Source organism: Anopheles coluzzii, chromosome 2, assembly GCF_943734685.1.
Source record: "Anopheles coluzzii chromosome 2, AcolN3, whole genome shotgun sequence".
NCBI classification, from domain to species: domain Eukaryota; kingdom Metazoa; phylum Arthropoda; class Insecta; order Diptera; family Culicidae; genus Anopheles; species Anopheles coluzzii.
Window position 1 is genome coordinate 13,017,169 of NC_064670.1, and position 26,745 is coordinate 13,043,913.

The 26,745-nt window shown below is 48.9% G+C and overlaps 2 protein-coding genes across 2 annotated transcripts in view; one reads left to right on the forward strand and one right to left on the reverse strand.

Annotated features, from left to right (window-relative positions):
- Positions 1-86: 86 nt before the first annotated feature.
- Positions 87-878, reverse strand: LOC120953975 (28S ribosomal protein S10, mitochondrial). Its single transcript, XM_040374443.2, has 3 exons — positions 778-878; positions 464-705; positions 87-392 (listed from the first exon to the last, which is right to left on the reverse strand). The coding sequence occupies exons 1-3, from the start codon at positions 784-786 to the stop codon at positions 152-154; spliced, it is 492 nt and encodes a 163-aa protein (XP_040230377.1). The 5' UTR covers positions 787-878; the 3' UTR covers positions 87-151.
- Positions 879-973: 95 nt separating this feature from the next.
- LOC120953971 (protein neuralized) overlaps positions 974-26,745 on the forward strand; it is a 35,545-nt gene continuing 9,773 nt past the window's right edge. The window contains exon 1 of the mRNA XM_040374435.2: positions 974-1,772. Coding sequence (XP_040230369.2) covers positions 1,748-1,772 — 25 coding nt within the window. The 5' untranslated portion in view covers positions 974-1,747. The remainder of the gene's footprint in view (positions 1,773-26,745) is intronic.

Below are 26,745 nucleotides of genomic sequence, written 5' to 3' on the forward strand. Positions count from 1 at the left end.
ATAATTTTTATAGCAACTCTTCAAACAAACAATAACAATACGAAAACGTTCGATGCTTCTTTCACGGAAACAAACTAAAACATGCGTTTCCTATTCAGCAATGTTCAATTTAATCACTAATTTTCGCGTACCACACCACGCCCCGTCTCTCCTACTTTCGCAAATGTTCCGGCAGTTCCTGCAGCTCCACCTTCGTCACCTTCAACGCAATACCCTCCGGCAGGTTGCGCTCGATGTACTCCAGGAACGTGTCCAGCGTTGAGCCGGTCAGCTTGTGAAAATGCATGAATCTGTAGTAGTTTCGCACCTCGTACTGCACGCGATGCTTCTTATAGATGTGCACCGATTTCAGCAGCGTCAGACGGTCCTTCACCGCTTTTCTTAGCGTCCAGCTGCAACCGAAAAGGAATGATTCGTTTACTGGGGACTGGCTCGGTTTCGGAATGGATTGCACCATACTTACTGCTTGCCAACTTCAATGTCAAGATGTTCGGCGGCAGTTTTGGCGTACAAAGCGTAGCTCTTCATCACCTCCGGATCGATTCCTTTCATTTGCAGCTCCACCCGGCTGTACAGCTTATCCGGAACGCCGACCGGAGGTGGCTGATCTACCGCCGCCTGCGATGTCGAGGCAACAACCGCATCCGAATACCATCGTACGGGGCGCGGCGCAAGAGGCGCCAGACTGCGCGTTATGTTAAACCACTGCAGGACGGAGAGAATGTGGAAAATCAAGCTTAATGTACCGGTTTTACTTCGATTTTATGCCGGCCTTACCTTCAGCATGCTGAGATTGTGTTATTCAACAACAGACGGTGCACGAATGTGTCAAGCGAAGTTTGACAGTAAACACGTGCGATGTTATTTCGGAGGAACAACGGTGCGATGTTTTGCTGTCAGCTGATTTGCTGAAGATGTAAATCGTTATCAGGAAACTTGAATTCGAGTGAATTGTTGAACAAAAGCGATTGTTTTTAAAACCCCTTCCCAACCGAACTAGTTTGTTGTCATGCTCGCATTATATATATATTTTTTAATAATTCTATTTTATTAACGGTCACAACCACCAAAACCATATTGTCATCTCCTCGCACTCCCAGCAGCGGGGTAATCGAAAAAAAAAGTTGCTCTGTTGCCGAATCATGATAGCCATCGACGGCATAGAATTGTGTGCGCATGTGGTGCGGAAACAGTCCCTCCCCAGGACATTCCAGCACAGGCCGGCGGAGGCAAGGATGTGTGCGGATGCGGTAGAACCGTACTGACAGTTAATGCCGTGGGCAGAAACGGGACAGCATGAAGCATACTAAGAGCAACGAAAAGAAAAAAACGTGTTCCTAGTGCAAAAATCCGTTCCGGGTCGGCAAATGTGTGGCAATAAATTGTACAAATTATACACAAATTGCAACATAGTTTTAAGCTGTTAGGTAGGTTAAGAGTAGCACTAAGTTAGCATTCCAAGTTCGGTCCAAACGATGCTAGTCGCGTGGGGTAGTGCAAGTGACCAGGGCCCCAACAAAAAGTGCGATTCTCGCGAGTGTAGTATGGTGCAGAGACGATAGGTTGGCCGATTGCGTGCGTGTTGTGTCCGATAGTGGCGAGAATTTGTAATTAGCATCATCCGGCAAGGCAAAAGCTTGGCGAAGCAGTGAGCGAGAAGAACAGCAGAGCACAGGGACAACAGCAACCGAGCATCGAACCCGTAGCGACACAGGACACCCGTAGCCAATGCGTGCGACGTAATACCATGGGCCAAACCATCAGCAGTTCATGTAAGTAAAGCGAAGAAGATGCGAGATCCATTCAATCGCGCAATATGAATTGAAAATTTACATAACCAAAATGGGACTGTGGGAGGAACGGACGGCGCGGAATGGAGCAAGAGTGTAGTAACAATATGTAAACAATGCCGTGCGGAAGCGAAAAACGCAGGGACCGGCTGAATTCCCACGGTTTAGTTTGCAGCACAACTATCACACCGCCCCGTTCTAAGAGGAATCCTTCGGTTTTCGCCCGGTTTCTATCACGCTATCGATTCCTTCGAAGGGGTCGGGCAATCCGTTTTTGCTTCTTCGTTTTAGAGCCACCGGAGTCCATGCGTTCGCCGGATTCACAGGCGCGGTGCTACACCTGTCGTGCAGGTTGTTTGTGTGGAGGAAGTGAAGCATTAATGGAATCGAGCACTCAATTCACCTGACCCCGGAAAGGGGGAAATTGGGAACAGCAAAACATCATCGGCTAGCGAGGTAGCCTGCTACGATGCAAGAAAAACAGGAAGCAAAATGAATCTACACAGCTCAAACCCTTGCATACAGCCAGGTGCAAACGAGCCCCGAAACGAAAGAAAAAAGGCTGTGTTGCCCAAAACACGCATCATGCATTGCATCGTAGCAAGCGACGGAAATTGGGGGCTTCCCTGTTTCCCTCCCCTCGCAGCTCCACGGTGCGGCAGTCGCGAATATTAATCGCTTACACCTTGCTGCAAGGAGTCGGGCGAAATTTCACCCTTTTCCCGATGCGGAAGCAAAGCTGATTGTCATCCGGTGGAAACTTTGATTACCTGTTTTGCATGCTTCCTGGCTGGGGGAGATGTAACAACACATACAATTAACCACAGACTTTATTCCCTCGCAAAACGAGAGCCCCTGTTCTGGGATAGTGCGGATAGTGGATAGGTCTGAGCGAACATCGTCACCTGTGGCCCACCCGCAGTCTCTCGCCGGGTATGCCCGAACGATGGCCCGACCCACATGGAGTGTGTACTATTGTGCACGCCTCATAAACGCTGAGCAGTAACCCACCCGGGGTTGTCCACCCGGGTGTCCGCTACCGCCGTGGTCCGCCCGGGGGTTCCGGCCGGCCATGACGAAACTCACTGATTGGAATCGTATACAGTGTGACATCGTTAGAAACAATAGGCTTCGTTTAATGCGACCATACACAAGGGCTTGCCGAAACGAATTGTCGGGGCCCATTGCGTGTGGGAGAACGCCGTCGTCCTCGTCGGTACACTGTACCACTACGCCAGAGGTGTCCACATGGGAAAGGGTCGCCCGGGAGTTGCTCTTTTGCTTGGCTTGGATGTGCTGCTCTGTTCCCTTTTGCTCTCGGGTGGTACGCTTTGTACACCCATTCCGTTCCGCTGTGCCGGGCTCGATCAGCTGTCTACGCCGAAGGTGGAAAGGAAAAGCAATGGATCGATAAAGCAGCAAATAAAAAAAAAACACATGATCTTAAGCAAAACAAAATCGTCGGGTTACCTGTACATATGTTTGAGTTTGAGGTAGGAAGACAGCGAACCAGAAAAGCAGACAGCAGACGAATAGCAGCAGCAGCAACAGCAGCAGCAGACGTTCCCGGCCTTAGGTTTCGTCGATACCTTTCCCCTGGGCTATCTAGGCAGCAAAATCAATTTTCCAACTGTTTCGTTTGGAATGCAACTGTGACGATAGTTTGAGGATGGGATCGATCGAAAGTCGATACAAGCATTTAAAGTAAACATGTGCCCTCAAGTCAACCTACGGCGTTGAGTTGGAATACTATTTGAACCAAAGAAATGCCTTTCAAACGCGAATTGTTTCATTTTCATCCTTACTTTCTCCCTATTGCTATTCCAAGTCTTTAATGCTCCACAATCTACCAGCAAATCCCCGTTTTCTTCATACATTCTTTCGATTAGTCCTTAAAACAAAATCACCAACTCGACACCCTTGCTGACATCTGTTCTCTGGGTAGTCGTTCGATTCCAGCTAATAATTATCATCATCTGTGCGTACACCACTTTCTACAATTTACCAACCAGCAAGGACAACCCAAAACCAAAAAAACCAAGAGGGGCAAAAACGCTCAAACTTATCCTACGGCCATCATGCTGCGTTTGTGGCATCATCACAAGCAGGTCAAAGCGAAAGACACCAACCAGCCCAGAAGGAGGGTGTCGTAAGTTATAAGAAAAAATCCTGCTGCGCATTACACACACTCCCCAGAGTGCAACGGCAGACTCTGGAGCTGATGTAAATATGCGACGAGAAGCAGCAGCAGCACCACCAGCATGAAGATCGAGCAAGCTTTTGCTGGCGATGATCGTTCAGCTGTTTCGTTACGTTTGCTTGTGTTTTTTTTTTTTACCCAACATGCCCAGCTCCATATGTGATCATGTGATATCGTCCTGCGAGTGATTCGCCTTGCATATGGTCTCCCTCCTTTTCCCGGGCCTTGGGTCAACAATGTTTCCGATAACAACAAGTTGCCATCGGTTGGATCGCCAAACCTTGGGCGATACCGCAACCGGACGGAGCGATAAAAATGCTATCAGCTGGCGAAAAAGAAACGATTGTAATGTAAAAGCAAGCATCGAGCATATGCGTCAACAGCGTCAAGAACTCAGTGCGGCGAAGCGAAGAAAGCACATTGATTATGCTCGGCCCTTGCGACACAATGACCGAGAGAATGTGGCCCGCCGGGAGTGGAAGCAACATGTTGTGATGGTCAAAATATTAAAATGTGTTTCTACTCCGTTTTTACTCCTTTCTTTTTAGCAAGCAACTATCACGGTCTCTATCGAAGTTGGTTGAGTGTGGCCGTGTTTGATGACCTTTGCCAGAAAGTCATTACATTAATGCATGGATGATGGTACCGACTACGGACTCGGATGTTTATGTTTGCACAGACACAGTGAGCGTTATTGCTGGGTCGCCGCGCTACTGTGTTGTTGCTTGATTTAGGGAGTTGCTGTTGTTATTGCCTGCCCTCGGTCGGCAGATGGTACCACTGCAAATGTGACCTCCGAAGAACGCGGAGAAACAGCATGCTGATGATGATGACAGTTTTGCATTGGTAATGAGGTATTGCTTCATGCTCACAGTGCGCTGTGTTATTTCTATGGAAAACCCAAACACAGGACGAATGGATCCTGCTGCTGTTTGTGTCGTTCCAAGGAGAAGGATACGACGTATGCGAAGTGTTATTTTTCACGCCCCCGGCATACTGTGCGGATTAGGGAAAACATCCTTGGTGCCCTTGAAAATGAAACCCCGAAGAACTCACGCCCAGTACATGGTCATTCTCGAGGGGTTCGGATTTATGTTGTAAGCGGGTACCGAATCCTCCCAGCACGAGAAGCAGCTTAAGTCGGAGGAACGATCGAGGAAATGTGTTCCTTGATCTTGAAAAACTGTTTTGGCGGTTTGTGCATACTTAAAACGATACACGCGGAAACGCCATGTGCTGGCTGGTAGGTGAAACAGCATGTTCGACAGCATTGATCGACCGATCGGCAAGCTAGAATGTAAAAATGGCCTGCCATATATTACACCGCCCAAGCCGTCGCGATAGAAATCTCAATCAGTGCCGCCAACGGGGTGTTTTCCCTCACTGCGCACGGAATTTATTTCATAAACAGTTTTAGCTCCTCTGCCCCGAAATGCGCGTATGTGAGAACGGGAGCTATCTATGGTCGCCAGCAGGGCAGGTTTCTTTGACCGGCAGCAGGCATATCGATCGTTGTGGAATTCCAATCAAACGTGAGTGAGTGAGTCTAATTTTATCCCGCACATTGCGTTCCTAATCGTGTGCGTGGATTTGCTCCGGATTTGCCCTTCATCCCCCCCCCCCCTCCCCCCCCTCCCCAAAAACCATGACTAAGCCGCGTTGAAGCTGATGCGTGTTGCGATTGTTGCCCTGATGAGGCGATGAGAAGCGATGAATTTAGCACACGAGTCTAGCAGAAGGCAAACGTCGCTTTGCGCTCCCTCCTGGAGACCGTATTCGGCTCTTCGGCCTCATGTCGGGGTCTGGTTGTTTATTTTAAAAGTTTTACTTTATCTGTTTGAGTCGAAACCCGTCCCAACAGTTGCATTATACCAACGGAGCGGCGGGTTGGGTTGTTTGTTTTTGCGATTTCTTGAAAATGCCAGACCTCCTTACGTTTTCTGGAGGGACATGCCGGGGTGGGGGCTAGGCAGGATCTGTGGCTCGGGATGTGCTAAAGCATGCGCACGTCGCAAGCGACAATGTGCACATCTTCACACATCCATCCATCACAGCGTCCGCGGGACCAGTGCAGCGTCTGTTTTCACGCCGTTTTTTGTTGTTTTGGTGGGTCGGTTCTATTGCACTTTCCACTTCGCCAGCAGCTAACGGCACGGCATACGGTTGGGGAGTTTTCTTTGTCCCTGTGGTACGTTCAAGGCCACAAGCATGTACGCATGGACGGTGGGGCATTTAGGTTCAGCGATCTGTTGCGCTGCTGGCACACAAGGGGAGGACAGTAGCAGCTGCCCCTGGTGCTGAGTCGTCGCGTGAGGGATGCACATTTTACATCTGTCATTGGGGTGTGAGGAAAGTGTGTGGAAACAACCAGGAGGATGAGGTGAATCTGTGTTTGTCCCGGAGGCCGAATAGGTATAACCATTTTGATGAGTTTGTATTATTTTAACAAACCTGCGTATCTTTCTGGTCTATTTATCTTACCTTCCCAGTGTCTTAATGTCCCTTTGCTTTATTTTTAGGAATTTCCTCCCCGTTTCGCGACTAATTTTCAACAAGAATGAACATATGATCCCGTTTCACCCGTGTGCGCCGGCAATGCGAAGAACGAAAACAAGCATTCCATCATCATCGGGTCGCGTGGCCTCGCAAAACGCCGGCTGCATTTATAACGCCCCGAACCGGCCCGGGGAAGAATTCGCTTTGTTGGAGGTGGTAAAGAAAGAAGCAAATAACGCACATGGAGACGTCGTCACCACACGCTGCGTTCCCGTTTGTGCTAACGCAACATCTGCCCGGTGGTGTGACGGTCTGCCCCCCCGATGCGTCCATTTCGCCGCTATCACTGTTATAGCCTGCCCTCTTCCCACCATTTGCCACTGCTGCTCCAAAGCGCTTAACGCATGCGCAGTTATGATGCTTTTCTTTGTTGTTAAACAACATCACGCGGAGGGGGCGAGTAAAGCAGATGATACGTAAGAGTGGGTCTAAGAGTTTTTAGGAGACTTTCGCGGTGTTCCGGTGACAAGTGCGCTCGTGCCGGTGGAGGGTAATTTGCGCAAAAAATCTACTTTTTTTTTCTTAATTTCCGTCGTGCGCCCTCTTTCCGGCGAGTGCGCGTAATTGCAAGGCCCTCGGCAACCCATTCGCTGGTGGGTCGCTGGTGTGTCAGCCGCACGTTTAGTTGGCGGCCGAAGATACCTCTTCCGTGCTTCTGACCGACGAGCTAACGCGGAGAGCTAACGGAGGACACGTGCTTGCGTAATTGCTCGGTCAACATAGCTCTCGGAGGCACGGGCGAGCGGGCGTGCGGGTTGGGCATCCAGAACCCCTAGCATAAGCGTGTCGCGTCACCGCGCTCCGATGCGCATGTCCGCGGTTGGTTGATCGCGCATGAATGAACGTTTATGAATGGTTAATTGCACTTGAGGCTAAGCGGGGGGCACCAACAATGAGGCGCACAATAGCGAGCGACCAACATACGGCACAAATACATACTGGTTGGCTGTGTCTGGTGGGCAATGATGATGGTTGGAGTACACTTTTTGTCCACAAAGAGAGTTCTATTCGAAGCGGAAGCGGGAACAGTGCGTTCCACTGGTTGGACGGTAAAGCGACGCGTTGATGCGTGAGGTTTCGAGGTTCTATGGCAGAACGCAAACCCCGAAAGCCTGTTCCTGCTATGGCACGGACGGCGGATGCTCGCTGGCACGTGAGCCCGGAAGCTTCGTTCCGGAGTTTTAAGCAGCGTCTAACGTTAACGTTCGTTCTGTAGTCCCCTTGTCGTCCCGAGTACGTGCGATGTATGGCCGTGATGTTCGTGGTGCGTGGAAAGTGTTTCCACCCTGCCAATGTGCTACCCTTCCAGGTTCGAGGACTTTGTTAGAGTGTGCCCGCTTGGGTGGCCTTTTTGGCGTACACACTTGTACCATACATTGTACCGTGCAATGCAACAACGACACAGCAAGTAGTTCACCCTCCCCAAAACGACGAACCTTCGCTGTGCGTTGACCTAAAACTGTCGTTCCTGTACGATGGCTGTTCACGGCAAACCCGGGAGGAACTTGGTAAACCGACGGTGCAGCATATGGAAACAGATTCGGAGCATAACCGATGGCACGCGTACGGTGCGGAAGCGCTCGTGCCTCCAGCTGGTGCGGTTAGCGTGTGGCGGCGGCGGCGGTATCTCGTTTCCCTCAGTTGTTTGCCGCGCGGCACACAGCGCCCTGCAAGGAAGCATAATGCCATTCGCCACGGTTTTCAAGCATCGAGAAAGCAAAGGCAGAAGCGAACACAGCGAGAAGAATGAGACGAAAAGATCCGACGCACATCGCAGCCCTCTCCCCTTCTAGCGTTCTTCTTGAGTTCCGTTTTGCGGTAGCTACCGCTTTGCTCTCCTTTGTCGCTTTGCCCGGCGGCAGCGGCATGCTCTGCGCTTGCTGTCGCACGCCAGTTTTGTCATTGCCTTGTGTCGGGGTTCAAACTGGCAGTGGTGTATTGTGCGTTCCTTAGCACATCAGATCAGGCAGATCAGCATCCGGAAATTCGACAGAGCGACGACATATGTGCACATTTTCGTACGTAGCGTTTCTTGCACTGCATCTTGGGCTGGCGTTTGTTTTGTTCCGACATCAGGCACGCGTGTGCGGTTTTTCTTTAATGCTTTTATTGCATCGGAATCGGTCCCCGTGTGTTGTTGGGAACGCAGCATAGATTGGCGGCAATTGGAAAACTTCTTTTGATGATCACTTTTATTCTGCGGAACAAGGACACGATCGTGAGGGAAATGCAATTTCTGGGATTAGCTATTAGATTGTCAAATAAGATTCGTTCGTACAGTGCCGATTTGATTTTTCAGAATGTATGCCTTTTGGTTAGTTATACTTGAAATCTTGGTGAAATCTCTGAAGAAATATACGAGCTTTCGAACGAAAGATCTATAATTCTCTTTTATGGGTATTAGGAAACATTGGAAACAGTTTTATCTGGAAGAGGCTCACCAGCAGTACATTAAAATCGAAAATACATCTTTCTCTGCCAATATATCTACCAGCACCGTCTGTCTTCGTCCCTATCTCAGAAAGAAGCCGGTCCTGAAATCCTAGACCGTATGCAGGCATCATCGGCCAGGAGCAGATGATACGAAACAACGCCACAAAGCGAACGGGCCAAAAGCAAAACTCAAAAACGAAACCCTCGTCCCAAGATCGTACCTCTGACACCTTCTGGCGTGCGCCAGACCTAACCTCCGGCTTTCCTGCGACTGCCGTCGTTCTCCCCTGAAGCGATCCTGAAGATCCTGAGGGATAAGAGATCTTTGCAAAGTAAATTGAGCTCGACGCATAGAGAAAAGAAAAGCTGCACAGCGTACGTAAGCAAAACCGCAAAACACTATTGATTGATCTTGATCTCGAGTCTGTCTGAAAAGGTGAAGGCCTCCGTGGCAGCGCTGCTGTGCCCCGTAGATACGCGTAGCTGGCGTGCGGCATATGGTCATATGGTTCTGGGGCAGGCGAGGATGCTCCATGCCGATTGCCGATGCTGAGTGACGAGCTGGGTCTTTTGAATAAATGAAAAAGGAAATTCATCAGTTAGTCGGTGTTGGGCACGCGGAAATGAATGCCAGGATCGATTTTGGCGATCCCAACACGTGAAAGCATATGCCATTTTGGGATGTTGCTGGGCCCTTTGAGCGCCTATTGTTGATGCATCTGGCGGCATTTTGCCTCGGCTCGCGAGGTTGCCGAAGGGTGCTGCAGAAGGCAAAGATTAACTCCTTTTTAGCGGACGTAGTCGTTTCGTGGTTTCGGTTTCGACAAGGTGTTGAAGATATTTGCAAGAATCTTTTGTTCGGTGCTCATGGGAATACTTATAGGGTCTTTGGATAATGGCAGGTTTTGCTAAACAGTGATGTTGCAGTGGTTCTAAAACGCACTAAAACAGATGCTTAACAAAAGCTTAATGCTTTCATCGGTAACCGTTTAGAATCGTTGAAGTCTCATCTGAACTGTTTAAACTTAGAACTCTGAAAAGTTTGATCGAAATAATAAAACCTTTTATCGTCAACTTCAATTTTGAATTCCCACATATCAGATCACATTACATCGAGGATGTTTGGTGTCATTATTACAGTGTGTTCACCATCTAAACGACTAACGATATTGTGATGTGTTATGGGTTTTTATTATGCAGCCTAAAGTCTAGACACGAGACACGAAATGATCTATTCACAATTTCACTTAATATTACGAACAAAAGACAAAACGTAACATGCTACACACCTCCAAGACAGTATGGATTCCCTTAAACTATGTTTTAAGATCACCCCTTCACGATAAATAGTTGCTTGCGTTGCTATTTTTACCATCGTCACCATTCCCAAACAGTCGCACACGCACGCATACATCAATTAAAATCGCTCCAAATCATTTCCCGAAGCAGGGAAACGTGACGCGCAGCCTGTCTACATTGCCTTTTCCTCGGAAATGTATGCCTCTCCCGAAGCATGTATCATAAATGTGTGCTTCCCGAAATAGATCGTCTAAGCGTGGTCGCGAAACGGCGCAAAATAGGGAGCAGCGTTAGGGCGTTTGTGTGTCGGACGAAGATGTTAGCAGTTGGGCGAGGTAAATATAAATATAAACTCACTCTTGCCCCCCCTCCTCCGTGGTCGATGTAGCTAGTTTATCATATTCATCAACCGGCTTTAGGGGTGATATAGGGGATAAAAACCTGAAGAGGTGTTTTTACAGTGTCTTCGTGTGTTGATGCGTTGGATATAATGTTGCTGCGTTGTATGTAGGGCATGGCTGGAGCCGAATATTTATTTCTCCGTTGTTAAGTATAAATAGATGAAGCAAGCGACCAACAAGTAAAGTAACATGGTTACCCAGAAGTTTTCACACAAAAAAAGAGCAATTATGTTTGTATACCGAAACCACACCGGCGATATATGATGGATGTGGGTCGCGATCGTGTGATGCTCAGTCTGCTCAGCTGCTGTTGCTGCTGGCGGCGGCAGCATATTATGCCATTCCCTCCCAATATGCGGAAGGCTCACCGCGAACACCTTGTGTCACATCGTTATCAGCAGCCCGGTGCAAAGCCACGGTGCGATCGTGCCCCTTTGATCGAACGCACGCTGCTAACGATGGGGGTACACCAAAAAAAGGTAACCGAAACCGCTTAAACGTTAATAAAAAAGCGCCACGCAATGTGTTTACTCGGGACAGCGAGAGAGAAAAAAAACACACGGTGAGACGCGCAGCTTGTCGCGATTGGCATATCATCGACGCCTGGCAGCCGTGTTTGGGCTGGGGTTAATGTTTGCACACAGGCGCGTGGCAGCTGTTCTTGGGACCGGAACCTAGCGAGGGGCCATCGCTGGCGACGAACCCACGCGACTGCTGCTGCTGCGAGTTTGCCTTAAGTTTGTAGCAATTTTTATGTTGTTATTTTTTGTTTTCTGATGGGTGATTCCGTTCCTCTGAGCAGGCTTTATGTGGTGCTCCTCCGGCACTGCCGCTTACGATCCACACTCTCTCGAGTGTGGTGTAGGAAATTGCACATGGCGCGTGTCGCCGGTGCTTCAGAAGCACAGCGCAGCAGCATAAGCATCACAGCACAGCAGAGCAAGGCGAACTCGAGGGAAGAAAGGAAGAAAGGACAACCAAATCAAGCAAGTCGGATGAGAGGCGTGCGCCCATCTCGACGTGTCCCGTTAATGACGATCGTATGGAGAAGGACCGACGGCGTGCAGCAGCCGGCCCCTGGGTTCGGTCGGATCAACACATTGACTTGGCGAGGCGCAAGGTGCTTTTTGCGCTGCTTTTCTTGTTTTGTGCTGTCGTTTCCTTTGCTTTTTCCTCTACTTTCTGTCTGCGCTTCAGACCGGCCAGCTCTGGGCCAGCTGTTTCCCAAGCGCAAGGACGCAAGACGGAGCTGCTTGAATCCAAGCGTCAAGGGAACCACAGCAACTGCACTGCGCGCCTCGCAGGTATCGCATCGCACCGCTCAGCCATCAATCGTGCCTTTCTTTTCCCTATTTATCCTTCTGCTTCTTCCTCGCCGCACCGGGGAAGCACTGATGGTGTATGTAAAACATCTGCGCGCGCGCACGACGCACTCTGGAAAAAGCGGATTGCTTTTGCTCCTAAAACGTTTGTTGTTCTTCTTTAGTTGGCTGCTTCTTTTGCTTGCTGCTCTTTGGGTCGATTGTGGAACCGCCGTGGGACGCCGGGCAAAGGGACGGGTTCAGGACCCCGGACCATAAGTGCGACCCAAAATCGCTCGCTCCTGATTGGTCCGGGGTCGCGTGGCACCGGACGATGCCAGCATATAATTGTAGCCTTAGCGTTGTTTTTTTGCTTTCTTGCTTTCTTTGCTTTTGATGGCCTGCTGCCGGCTGCTGGCTATCAGTTTTATTTCATTCTCTACTCCACTTCTCGCTTGTGCTGCGTGCGAGTCCTTTTGGCAGAGCGAGTTTCTTGGTATTCGATGCACTGGAAGAAGATTGAATCCCTTGCGCCCGGGCAAGTTCGTCCCATATGTCTTGAGAGTTCACTGCGAAGGTCCTAGCACAGTCGAGAGATATCCTGCACTGCTCAGGGGGAAATCCTGCTTCGAAGGGAAATTGATTGGTATCGGTCGCACGCCGCAGTGTAGCATTTCAGGACTCAGGATTCGAAACTCAGCCAGGCAGGACCTGCTTTTTTTGTTCGTATGTATGTGGATGGACGATCCTGTGCACTTGGAAGCGAGTAGGGAGAACATCATGTTCACGTTAAAACGAAATCCCAAAGACGAAGCAGCTGTCCCCGGGGTCGGGGTTATGTTTTTATGGAAAGGTGGTTTTTAAGGTTCGCCTCAAGAGTGTGCTGGTCCACGAATGGTGCAGTTCCTTGCTATCGAGGTTTGAGCCGGGGTTCAACTGTACAGTACGTGGGAAGTACGCAAGGGGTCTTTGTTTTGCGAGTTTTCTAAGACGCTGTTGGGTTTCTTGAACGTTGCTATCTCAGTTTGTGTTAAGAATTTCGCACAAAGAGCTGATCACCGTGGGGATGCAATGCGTACGGTAGGCCTGGTAACTGTTGGAAGGCTTACAAAATGAGTTCAATTAATATTAGAAGGAAGGAAGGTAAAAAAACACGTAATCTATTTCTTGAACACTGTGGAAAAACCCTTTTTTGCTTCGAAATTTGGTTTTAAGCTCATTTTTTGTAGTAAGAAGCTTTTGCAATGTGCAATGGAAGGCGTTCACGACAAAAAATTAATCCAGTCGCCTCACGATCTCGACTGATCATGCAAAATCAAGCTCTGGCTTTTGTTTAGAGCCTCATAGTTGTCCATTAATTCGGCACGATTTCAACCAAACCGCTCTCTGTGTGTTTGTGAGAGTGTAGTTAAAGTTAAATTAATCCATTTACATGCCACGAGTGCACACTGCGTCGCTGTGATGTGAACCACTTTTCCCGAGCGGCGGTAATCCGATTTTCGTGATCACACGAAAGAGAAGGGAAGGAGCAGCAGCGATTTGGCTAACGGGCGGGTGAAAGCTAATTGGTTCACGCGCCAAAGGTATTCGGTACCGCTCGTGTAAGTGCGGGGTGTATGGGGACGTAAATTAATTCGCATTTAATTAAAGCACCGCGCGCACCACCGGGCACTGCGCGAAACCAGCTCCCAAACCCTGAGAAGTAGCTCAGCGGAGGTGGGCGCAGCGAAGTGGATAAGATAATTAATTGGAAACCAATTCCGCACGCATGTCCGCGGGATGCGATGCCGTGACGTACCGTCCATTAAATTGGCCAGTTTAGTAGTGGCATGCGCGAGTGAGCTTGGTGAAGAATTTAGCAAGACGCTAGGTGGAAAACGCGAAGAGAGAGTGAGCGAACACTGTTAGAGTGTGTTTGTCGATCGGTGTGCGGAAATAATTTTGTTTACAATTAAACTAGTGTAAAGCAATGCGGTTTAGCTGTTTTAGCATAACCTTCTCGGTATCTCGGTACGATCTTGAGCGGATGTGTATTCCTTTAGTGCATCCATCTGGAACTTGTACTGTGTAAGATTAGTTCGATGTCTCTCCAGTAAGCTCATTAACGTCAGGGGATGTGTTTTTTCATCTAATTTCCTGTCCATATATTTGCTTCCTGCTTTCCAAAACACGGGACCAGGCAAACTCATCGAAAGGTGTTGAAAGTTTTTTCTTCTCCCCAGTTTCACGCAGCGCAGGCACATCATCTTCTATTTTTCTCCCAGGCACCCCGGCACAGTAGTAGTGTGTATTAGAAATTCAAAATCGAGATCTCATTCCCACGCCAAGCTTCCCGACCGATCGTACCAGCACCAGCAAATCATCGTCCTCTCGTCCATCGAACCAAACAACATCTGGCGAAACAGGAGGGATCCCGAAGGCGAAGGACCTACAGACAGAGCCTACCACAGCCATGTCTCAGGTCTGCAGCTCATGTTTTCCACCCTCGCCAATGCATTCGAACTGCTGCTGCTGCTGCTGCTGCTGCTGCTGCTGCAGATGAGTTTTGGTTTCCTTTTTTCCTCCGTTTTTTAGACCTGTGAGTGTGAGTTGATCTGCTTTTCTTTTCCTCTACGCTTCCACTTTTGCTACGCGACGTCTGTTTCTAAAATCCTGAAATCAAATTAATGCTCGGTGCGGAAGAGGAAATTTCCGGTTCACGGTCTGGATTTGTGCCAGCGAGGGCAGATGTAAAATGGGTCCTTTTTGCTTCCTCCTCCGCACTGAAAAGCGGAAGAGCAGAAAGAATAAAACGAAGCGTTTTCTTGCATCCTGGAAGGGGAAAAAGAAGCGGCCGGAACAAAGACGCTTTGCTGGCTCGATCTCGGAAGAATCGGAAGTAAAGGTCGATAGATTGGTGTTAGCATTTGCTCTTTTCGGGGTTTTTTTCTCTTTTGCCTTCCTGCCTGCATTGCATGTTCTTCACCTTTTTGGCATCTTTTGGCATTGTTTTTTGCTTGAGCCAATTGTATCGCCGTTGCTTGGTGTTCCCTGAGGTGCGCACAAGGAATCGATTCCGTACTTCCGCATCCTGGGCAGGGCAGAGCTCACTGTTCGAAGATCAACAATGATCATGCCGGATGGTTGTTTCCGGTCGGCCCTTGCTGTGCTGCTGATGCTGCTGCTGCTGTCGTCTGTTGACCTTTCTTTAGCTCTCTCTCCCTTTCTCTCTGCTTAACACATTCAAATAGCACCAGGATCTGTCAATGGGAGACGATCGCGCGTCTTGTGGGACAAGCTATTTCTCGGCGACCCCGTACAACGAAGGTACATTGATTGCACCTTCAATTACGGGCAATTTTGGGAATACGAAATGAGTGGACGGCGCTGGGTAGAATAGAAAAAAAGAGCCCCGTTTGCCACATCTGGCAAGGAAAAGGTAGAGCGGGCAGGCAATTTACCTTTTTAGAAGCAGCGTCTTTCTAACCATGTTCGGTAAAACCATCTACAGTCGATTCCACAGTCGGCTGTTTTATAATGATATGCAACGGTTGCTGCAGCTGCTACCGCACCAAATATGTAAAATGCCTCGATCGGTTCTCCGCTTCGGCATCCGAGCATACAAGGACAAGATAATTAGAAACAGGGGATAAACCAGAAGATTATCACTTACCGAGCGCAGAGCACCGGTGCTGGGCTGTGTGATCTTTGGAACCCCGATTTGTCCTGTTTTGACAAGCGGGAGGTGTAATTTCCGATTGTTAGCCGGCACCGATCGATCGATCGATCTCTCGGTCTGTCCTGTGGGGAATTTTGTTTTGGTTGGGAAAATCAATCTCCCAGGTCCGGAAATGCCTGTTCCTCTACAGAGCGGGGATCGCACAGATGGTTCTGAGCGCAAAATTTGCATTTGCTGTGCGATCCTTCTGACTTTATGAGGGCGTTTGGGCCATTTGTGTATGTGCCCTCGGTCCGGTGGGCGGAGAAAGGATGGGAAAGTTTGTTTTAGCGGCGCGATGGTTTTATGGTGTTTTTGTTTTGTTTTACCGTTTTGTTGCTGCTCACCGTCGCATAGCCAGTGTGTTGGGCGCCAGATGCTGGGGAATCTGCTATGGGAGATTCCCTATATCCTGGGAAAGTTGAAAGTAGGATGGTTTTGTCCTGTCGTTGGTTGGTTTTATTTTTGAAGGTTAATTTTTTGTGCTTCGCTTTGTTTTTCGTTCTAAATTACCGTTCATCCCCTGCCCCTCGAGGTTTAAGTTTTGTCTTCCGCTTTTCATTTATTTCCTGGCAGAAACAGCTGGTATCGGGGGCGTAGATTACGCTTTACCCTGGCAGAACATGGTGGTTAATGGTGGTTCATTAAATCATTGTACATTAGTTGTACAAAAATACACTTTGAAACAAAATTTTACATCCCCTTAGAAATCCCTCAAAAAGCAAACAATCTAAGCAAAAAAAACAATATTTAAATTTTTCAAATCCATTTCCCACGTACCTTGCACTCTCGGGTTCCCTTCAGCGGTTTCAGGTACCGAGCGCTATAAATAATTCGTTCACCGTCCACCCCCTGTCTTTGATGACATTTTTGCCGTTTTGTGTTGCAGTGAGCAACACAAAAGCAAAAACAGCGTTCGGGAGCAATCCTTCGTTCCGTCACGGGGTTGTGTCGCTTGTGTCAAGAAAAAAGAAGAGGGAAAATCGGTTCGAAACATTAATAATTGTAGGAAGGTTCTATATATCTTCGCCCGGGATGGATGCATTCGAAACATCCAGGGAACAATTGCACTACAGGATCGGGGAATCAAAACAGAAAATGTAAACATGTAGAACCGCTGCCGGGGCAATCCATGGGAAAATGCTCAAGGTGTGCAGCATGATGATGATGATCGTGAAAGGTCGATCCTTTTGGAGATCGTTTCCATTGGCAAAGCGCAGTGGAAGACCCCGTAGAAAGAAAAAAAAAAACAAATGAAATCTCACTCACCAGGAATGGTTGAAGGTGTGCTGTCTTGTTGGTAAAAGGTAACGCAGCATAGGCACACATAAAAAGATACACAGCCTGTTGTTCTCGAGATCGTTGATGGAAGCTTTTCGGACGATCGTGTGTTGGTTTTTTGTACTATTTTTGGACGATGCTTTTAAAAATCTCGGCAAATTTTTTTTGTCGTTTTTTGGTTTTTCAAAGAATCTGTACGAATCCCTTTTGTAGCATGCAGAAGATGCCTGTTCTTTTGTGTGCAGGTTTCTGGCCACACGACACTCCGCGAAAGAGATCGTGCAGAGGGCACAGGTCTACGGTCTCGGCATTTGCTACATTGGTCCGGTGTCGTCCGTCGTAGGACAATTGAGGGTAAACAAAGAGTCCCATTGCGCACAAGTTTGATGAACCTGAAAAGATGTCCAATCGATTTTCTGCTTGCTTCAGGTCGTTACGGACATTGTATGCGTGGCTCTGTGTGGGATGCAGTACAGTGTCACCTAGCGAAACTGAGGTTTCTATGCACGGTTTTGGGTCTCGAACAGCAGAACCAGAAGGGTACGCAGGGTACGGTGCCGAATAATTCTTGGAACGGTGTTGGCATTTGTTTTTGCAGATCTAGCAGACAGTCCGGTGCTGCGCAGGTCAACATTCCGCCGAGGCACATTTTTGGAGTGGAGTGGAGAAGCAAACCTTCAGAAAGATGTCAAAAACCCCTGCACGAATCTTGAGTGGTGGTGCTGAAGCTTATCCTTCTGTCTCTTTCTCTTTGTGTCTATGCACCATTGGACATCTGGTTGGGGCATGATTGGGGAAGACAGAGAGAGAGAGAGGCGATCGTCAGCAGGCCGCCTGGTGGCATTCCGAGGGAATACTTCAACGAATAAGCACCGAACTGTGTGTAGCCAACGTACCGAAACAGTTTCCACCGTCAAGAACAACATTCCAATCAACTATCGCCCGTGGATCGGGGTCCGTTCCATTGCTGCTTCTGCTGCTGTTGTCGATTTCGATTGAGGCACTTACGGTCTAATGTAGCGGCGATTGGTTATTAATAATGGCCACCCTTTGCCTCCGTGGTGTAGCAAAGCGCGGGACTACTTTAACACGTGCCAAAAGCTACCATCGACACTTCCTCACCTTCACCGGCTCTTTACTCGAATGGTACTAGAGGACACTTCAGCATCGCGTTCGGCAAGTAGCACGGATAGAATGTGTGTGTGTGTTTGTGCACTTCAGGAGGCAAAGCTCTGTTCCCTCTCCCCACGAAGGCAACCAAAAACTGAAGGAAGTGGATGTTAGGACGCGCTTAAGCCACGAAGACTGCACGGAGTCTTACGCATATGATTCATGCAAAAGTGCACTTGTCTTACCCCCGCATGCGCGGCACTTTAGCCAGCTGGTCGCGAACTTCTTGCAACGCGAGCGGGTCCGTGGTTTGACCTATAAAACGGGCCTGGTTGAACGCAAAACACAGGTGCACACGTTTTGGTCGCTGTTGGAATGCTTGAATCCCCCACCCGCTTGTTCCCATTAGAGTGGCCAGCTGGGGTGGATTGCACGGTGTAATGTATCCGACGCACCAAACGCCAATGCCGACGCGACTCTCCGGGGTTTTAGTTTCACCCCACAGCAGCAGCAGCAGCAGCAGCAAGTGGTAAATAATTTATATTTTGACGTAGATATTTAGTCTCCTCTTGGCTGGACCGGTCCCACGGGTGAACATTTCTTGTGTCTGCGATTGTGTTGCTAAACAGCACCGGTTGTCGCTGTTGTTGTTGTTTGGCTTGCTTACGCCGGTTCTGGCCCGGGACAGGCTTAAGCGTGCTGCCGCGGACGGGCGCGCGTTTTGCTTAGCGTGCAAATATGTTCAAGCTGCCTACAACAAGTGGCGGCAAGCGCGGCCTGGCTGGTTGGTGACTCAATGCCGTGTGAAGTGTAAATTAATAAAGTGCTGCCATTCTTTCTATTTAGCTCAAGTCCACGGTGTACGGTTTGGGGTTGAAAACAGAAAACCCACAAACAAAACACAACCACCGCTTTTTTTTTGCTTCTTCTGTATGCTAGTTTCCGGTCTTGACCTACCCGATCGCTCGGCCCGGCACTAGCCCGTGGCGCAAAGCCTTCAAAGCTTGTAGCAACTCATCATTAATCAGCTATCGAGCGTGATGGTTTCTCCTCCTACTCCCACCATATCCAAAAAAGAGGCCGCACGATGCGTTTTGGAGCTAATCAGTTCCCTTTCTATTCGGGCTACGCTTAGATTTGATTGATCAAGCGTGCGGGGCCAATTTTGTATCTTCTGGTGCTCCGAAAACGAATTCGTGATATGGCCACTTTCCCAAGTGGGTCGTGGGAGGAGATGTTTGGGTTATGGTAGATCGACCAAGCGAACAAAAAAAAGAAGCGAAGCCTTTCGTTAACGAGCTGCGTTTTTGTTGTTGTTGTGTGTTACTCTCTCCTCTCTCACACCTTCGATGAAGATGTGCTGTGCGAAAATAATCGTAAAATCTCGCACCAAATCTGATGGTTCATCGGCTTCCAGCGTGGGGTGAGTGAAAGTAGCCTAGAAGCGCCTACACGACGCTTTGAAACTTTGATGAAATTAAAAGCAGTGGAACGTTAAATGGAAACATCCCTTCTTGCGGGTGTCTTGGATTTATTCTGCCCATCATGACGGCACGGTACGCGTTCCCACGGCACTTTTCTCGTCATCGTGATCGTCAGCTTGGCTGGGCCTGGGTGGAGCAGAACCGCGGAAGCGAATGCTACCCTTGCCTTCCGTTTTCGACGACTGCACGATTGCCCGCTTAAACACAGGAACGGCCTAAATTGCTAATTATCCGACCGATTAAGCTGTGATCAGTATGATTCGTTCTCATACATCCATCCGTTAGAGCGCTGTCAAACATCATGGCAGGCTTCTAGCAGCAGCAGCAGCAGCCTAAAACCAGCCCGCACTGAGAGCATTATTAATCAAATCGCTTACACTCCACCTTGGTGCTCCCCTTTCCATGCCCCAAACGTATGCCGCAACTGTCAAATCGTTGCGAAGAAACGCTCCACCTAGCGGAGCATACTGGAGCCCTAATGGAGCCTCCGCAGTGCCGTGGATGCGGTGGAAGGTAAGTGCGCTGGCGTTTTCCCCGAAAATGATGCTCCCCGGGCGAGCAAGAGACCTTCGACACGAACCCGAAGAAACTTAATTGACAGGTAATGAAAACCAATTTCACCAATCAAACCGAGTGAGAAGGCTTAACGGCATGGTGTACTGTGTTACTGTGCCGCCCTCCCGTTTGCTGCAGTCACGCGGTGTGGCCCAAGAACGTCCCGAAAGAAGCGGCAATAGGAAGAGTTGGTGGTGCTGCGTGCCACGCTAGAGCCACTTATTATGCGACTGCTGGTGGGGCCGATCTCCATTGGCATCATCATCACGAACCAAAGCGGGAAGCGAAACCACGGCAAAGAGGCCGTGTGGGGTGTTTTTTTTTTGGTGCGACCGCAAATGCGAATCGCGTGGGAACCGTGGCGTCTCTTACGTAATGGTGCGCATACACTTTGGTGTCTTGTGGCGTTTTTATTTTGCTGCGTCGTGCTGCACCATACTCACACACAAGCACTTTGTTTCTTCAGACGGTTTGGGAAGAAGCAACGGAGCAGGATTTCGTTGCTGGTGTCCCTCTTATTTAGTTGATGGCAAGTTTTGATGTCATCGTGACGTGCATCGGCCGCTAAATGCTCTAACGCTAGACGCGGTGAGAGCGTGGCCACTCTCACGATTCGCTCTGTTTCTTTTGCGAATTTTAGTAACGAGACATCGACATCACATTGGGACATATTTCACCGACACGCAACCGCAAACGTATGAAGAGACTCGAGTTGAGCTGTGTTAGAAATGGATCAAGATCTGTATCTGGTACTTTGGAAGCACAATTTTGTGTCCCAATGGGTTAACTATTCCCGATTTGACGTTTAGCTGAAATGCTTGAAGTAGGAGAAGACGTGCAGAAGACCTGTACAAATATTGGTTGGTGGCCTGATCTTTAAGATCCAACTAATTTTTTAAAAGTGTTTTACCTCCAAAACTTGGGTCTTTTGGTATCCACCAAAAACTTAAAATTATTGAAAGGTGCATCGTTTTTTAAATATCAACAATAATCCTAGATATCCTCAAAGCAGGTCTCCGAACATTTGCCTGATATTAGCTCTTCATTTTCAATTCTCGAGATGAGCTAAACCTAAGTTATTCTCCTAAGACTTACCTAAGACTTGTACAGCGCAGTTGCAACCATCAATCTCAGCACGAGCGAACATGCCTAGAAGCCATCGCGGGCCAGTTAAACGGTTAAAAGGAAGAGACACCGTTTGGTACGCTCGTAAAACGATTCAGTTAGTGTGTCGCTTTGAAGTCTCAAACGCCTTCCAAACACCTTCACCTTCGAGGGGCTGCTGTGGCCATAACTCCAGTCACTCGGTTAGGCTCTAGTTTAATGCCAACGAAACAGCTTCGTTGAGCCGTTGCGACGTAAAACAGGAAGGTCTACGACAAAGACGGGTGGACCCGGGTGTGTACGGTGTGGTGACAGTGAACGAAAAATCAATCATGTGCTTACGCGGACTTCTCTCTCCCCCCCTTCCACCGACCAACCGCGCTCCGTCTCATCAGGTCGTCCACCCGATGCGTCCATTAAAATATTTTCCCATGCTTGAGGCTCCACGCTACTGGAAGCACGGACCGTACGCGGGTCTTCCCAGGAGCGTTAGCACCTCCACCCTTCTCTCTGTCCTCGTCTAAACGGGGTAATGGGGTGGGTGGAAGATTTAGCGGGTCTCTCTTGCTCTCTCTCTCGCTCTCTCACCTACCCTTGGCCTTTTTGGCCGCCAGTCTACCCTGAGCCAACGGCTGAAAGGTATAATTTTATCCATTGCACGTCTCCGCCATGCCAAACTGGCGGGCCCGCGGGTGACTGTGTAATGGCCGGTGAGCGGGACAAGAAGTCGCTTTGCCGGCAGGGAGGATTCCGAGTATGTTTACATGTTTCGCTCACTGCCATTCTGTCTCGTTTTGGGGTTGCTTTTCTTTTTCGTTCGTGCTGTTCCACCTACGGGGCCACACGAGACCTTGCGACGGCGGAAACGATTTCTGCACTTACACTGCTTGCGGGCGTTGCCGCAGACGACGCAGTTGCAGTGCATTTCTGGGAGGGTGATGGTTTAGAATCGGTAGGTCGTGGAGGTTCCCACACCAGGCGTGTGATGTGGTAACGCCACCCAATTCCATTCTCATTTGCCAATCCTGCCCCCCCTAAGGGGTGTGTGTGAGTATGTGTAATTTCATTTTGAACAAAGCGAGATCTTTGCTAAGTCTTCCTTTTGGGATGGCTCTGGCAATCCGACAGTCTCGGCATTCCAGTGAGGTGCATCAGCATGGAACCGTTGCATTTGATAAATAATAAAAACGATACCTTCACTGGCGATCGTTTGTTCTCACACATATCGCCGTGTGAACGACGGGAATGCTATTGAGAGATGTAACAGGTCTGTTACAGGTCGTGTTACGGGCTGTTAGGTAGGTGGGATCGTTCCTCCATCAACAATCATCGTCCCAGCATGTGTATCTTTACCCAAAGACACAGAATCAATCACTTCATCAGAGAGAAAAATTTATCGTCTCTAGCAGGCGCAACGACCTCCGGGTGGGTTGAGGAGCAAGGCTTAAAGACATAAACCGAACAGAGAACGAATCAATAATGACTCAATCGTTAAAACCGTTGTCACGCTGTTTGCGCTACGCGATCATTAGTGGCGGTTCGAGAACGATTTGCGGTTCGTTTACGCAGCAGGATAGCTTGCGCGAGATATAGATATGTTTTCTTAGATGTCTCTAAAATCCCTTTAAATTCTAGATCAACTTCCCCTGATTGCGCGCCTCATTTCAGGTAGATAGATACTACGAAAATTGATCCAACAAGAAAAATAAAAACGCGTTGAGTTGTCTCAATATTACTGCACAACACCGTATAGCGTCATCTCTGTAGCCAAGATATGCTTGGTTATGCCTGCCGCGAATGGAATTGCTGCGGTCATTCTGCTCCGTGACGTACCGTTCTCCAGGGTGATCACGATGAAACTTGATTTGCTCTCCGAACCTGCATTCGAACCTTGGCCTCTCATAGCCTGCCCCTTTCCGGATCCCCATTCAAGCTCGATGGGGCTAGCTACATCCCTGGGTGAATCATCGCGAATTGCTTCAGTCACGGTTTGTATTCTCGCGAGCGTTAGACAGGGAGGAAGCGAACGAGATGGTTGGAAGAAAACACACTAAGACAACGAGAAAATCGGTACAATATCGAGAGAGCTTGAGAGAGATATTCGAGAATGGCGTATCGCATATCGTAATTCCATTCATTGGGATTCTTCGGCAACGACCAACAAACCACAGCATGGTTATTCTCCTTGTTTGTTCAAAATTGTTTCAAAAGAATGATGCCACAGTGAAAGGTTGTCGCGTTATAGGCCCACCTACCTAACCAGCAGCTCCATAAACGGCACACGGCTCGTGCTGGGGTGATCTTCGGGCCGTTTTTAATTGATTGGCTTTCTCGCATTAGCGGGCCCGGACTTTGGACGAGTCGAAAGATTTGGACCGCCGTTACGGAACCGATGCGCATTACAGATTTACACACTAACCCGTGCCGTTTATTGGTGTGTTTGTTACGCTGGGACTGGTCGCGCCTGCTTATGATTGAGCGTAACATTCGGCTCGAATCGGTGCTGTGTGTCGGGCGATCGTGCTTGTGGCTTGTGTGCTGTATTATGTGTGTGTTTGTTTTTTTTAAAGAGGGATCGACCAAACAGAGTAACAGAGCAAGAGCGAGAGTTAATCTCGCGAATAATGATGCGCCTCCAAGGCGAAAGAGGGGTAGTTTTGCTGAGAGTTGCTTAGCTGAGAGTTTGCGCAAAGCGTTGGATATCTCATCTCACGGTTTGTTGGCTCATGCCGATCGCAAGCGAAACACATGATCGTTTGTGTACACCTCGTCTGGATCTTCATTCATCGCGAAAGCGCTCGGACGTGGAGGAGGGAGGTCCGTAAAACAGCATTAAAACATTCAACGAAACGGTATTTAGAAAGATGGTCGATTGAATAATGATTGAGAAGGAGAGCGGCCCTGCACGGGACGGTAAATAGGTTCCACCGAAAAAAGGGTGAGCCAGCAGCAGCAGCGCAATGGGCGCAAAGCCTTCCGCAAACATGAAATCTCCCACCCATCCGCCTAATGAACCTACGCGGCAGTTAGCGGGCGTATGACAATTGACTCTTGACGGTGGTAGTATGGTCGGCACTTCTCCCGAAAAGGGTAAATACGGCCCATCAACACTGTCTGGGTGAGTGTGTCGTTGTCCGGGGGGGATGTGCTCGGCCGCCAGAGTCGGTCTCCATGCGTTTGGGGGTTTGCTTTTGTGCCGTCGAAACACGTACACACTTGCGGGTGGAGAATTATGTGTTCATTGATCACCATCTCCAATGCGCCATCGCCTCTTCTCCCCTTTCGCACACCTTTCGGAGGAACTTTCATGGGTTCGCCTTGGCATTCCTGGCGTTGAATGGAATTCCGGAACGTGCGTGACGTTCGTTCCAGGAAGAGACCGTGATGATGATGGTGATGGGCCATCCACCTTCGCGAGAGTGTTTTATAATTCCCCATCCCGTTCAACTGGTTATGCACACTGCATCTCACCCCCGCCACTCCACACACACATAGAAGTGCCGTAAGGTCGCGTGGGAAAGTAGGCTCCAGGCGAAGACGCGACATTTAGGTCTGTGGCATCTAAGTCGGCACCTATGCCAGACACACCTTGGGATTTGATGTTCGGAAGTGTCAATTTCTATGCTGTGGAGATGCCTTGGAACGTGTAATCTTGTACGAAAAGCAGTAAAAGTGTGCTCAGCAGTAGTGGCCAGGCGAAGGAAGGCACGGGGAGATCGAGTTTTCGGCCCGATCTTGTCCAGATTTGAGTGATGATCGCCCCCGGGGAACATGCATCCCCATCACTGGTGTCACTTTTACCGTCGTCTAATTTCTCTTAAATAACCTCCACGGACAGAAGAAACAACAACGAAAATGGCTCCCTTTCCCATTAATAAAGCCAAGCCCCCCGCTAAACGCTGTATGGATCGAATTTCGGATCTCTGGCCGGTTGTGACGTGAAATGTGTTTAAATTTAGTGTAGGCGTACGTGTGTGCGGTAGTCTGCCCGACCGGTATGTCACACCTTTTTTTTTCTTTCTTTTGGAGATGGGTTAACAGCGCTGTAGATATGCAGCTGGTATGGGAAAATCAATATTTGCCCGCGTTCGCCCGTTTGATTGGAAAGCACTCAACGCAACAGTGGCGGCAGAATAGAGGGAGGCGAAGAGTTCCGTTAGGTGTCGAATGCACAGTCCATTTGCATCGCGGGCAATGCATTGGGAAGGCTCGAGGCGATGTGCCTTACCCTTTGAGCGTCAAAATTCGGCTCCGAAAGATGTGAAAGGTGTGCTTTAAGTGCTCTAATGAAGGTTTTATAACATTCAAGAGGGAGAGTAGTCCAAAGTATAATCCACTAGATCCGAGTACGGTGCCATTATTTGTGTTTTCGTACTGATGTGTTCCGTACAAAAGTATTCTCCTTAGGTCCGAACATACGTATGACAACTTTGGTCGCTCGAAAAGCTTTATCTATCTTGCATAAAACCAATTCCGTTAAGGTACCATTCAACAATTCACCCAGTCTTAAGTGTAATTGCAAAATTAATCGAGCCTCTCTTGCATGAAAAAATAAGCCTGCCCCTCATTGAAGTCAACTCACATCCCCAAGATAAATCACCTATTCAATCGAGGTTCTGTTTTTATTGCTTCCTTCCTTTAATAGAAGTAAGCAAAAACTAAGACATTCATTTACTGTTTTTGTTGCTGTTGTGGCTGTTCTTCAAGCACTGCTCCAAGCACTGCCGTGGGACGTCGTGGCACATTCGTCAATCGAGATGGCATGATGGGGTCAATTTTCCATCATTACCTATGACAAAAAGGGCTCGTTTACGCCAATCGATGGTGCGGCCAAGAGAGAAAGAGCCCGTAGTCTCGGTTAAAGTGGTGTTGGGTAGCGTTTTTTTCTGTTTTTCCTGCCATTACCACCTTTTCCCATCGCTAGAGGACACACGGAGGAGCCACGATGCGTTTAATACCCTTTTTGCGCAAGTGTACGGTAGAGGTCCTCGCACTCGCGCGGCCGTAGCGTGGGAACGCGCCACTTTTGCAGAAGCATCGATAGTAGAAGTTGTCGGCGATTCGGAAAAGTTTGGGCAATCACCGGTCTAGATGAAGATGTCGATCGGTGTGCTCTGGTGACGAAGTTTGGTGGGAACCCTCCCGGCAATAACGTCCGGAATTTGTGGTTCGTGAAAAAAAGAACTAAAATCAGTTGGAGCTACTAGCGATCAGCAGGCTGCCTGTGTATTCTCACAGGGATACAGGTGGAAGAAGAAGTTTAACGTATCAAGATTCTGGAGCGAAAGAGAAGCGCCGTGTGGGACGATTTATCGCATCCCGTGGAATGAGTCATTCAGCGGTAAGTTGTTGGATCAACGCTTGATCGCGTAGAATCGATCGTAGGTCGATATCGTTTGAAACAGACGGGATGGTAGACAGTAGTGCAAAGTCGAGCGAAGAAACAGCGCAACGGCGATCTAAACAGACACGATCCATTAGCGTTGTGCTGCTCCCGGTTGCTGTGAACGAGGCAGAAAAGCGGAGGAATCGAT

Bases quoted from the DNA above. Each gene is read 5' to 3' on its own strand.
- LOC120953975 (XM_040374443.2), bottom strand. The intron at 393-463 runs GTAAGTATGGTG...TTTCGGTTGCAG, and splicing joins GACATTGAAGTTGGCAAGCA to CTGGACGCTAAGAAAAGCGG.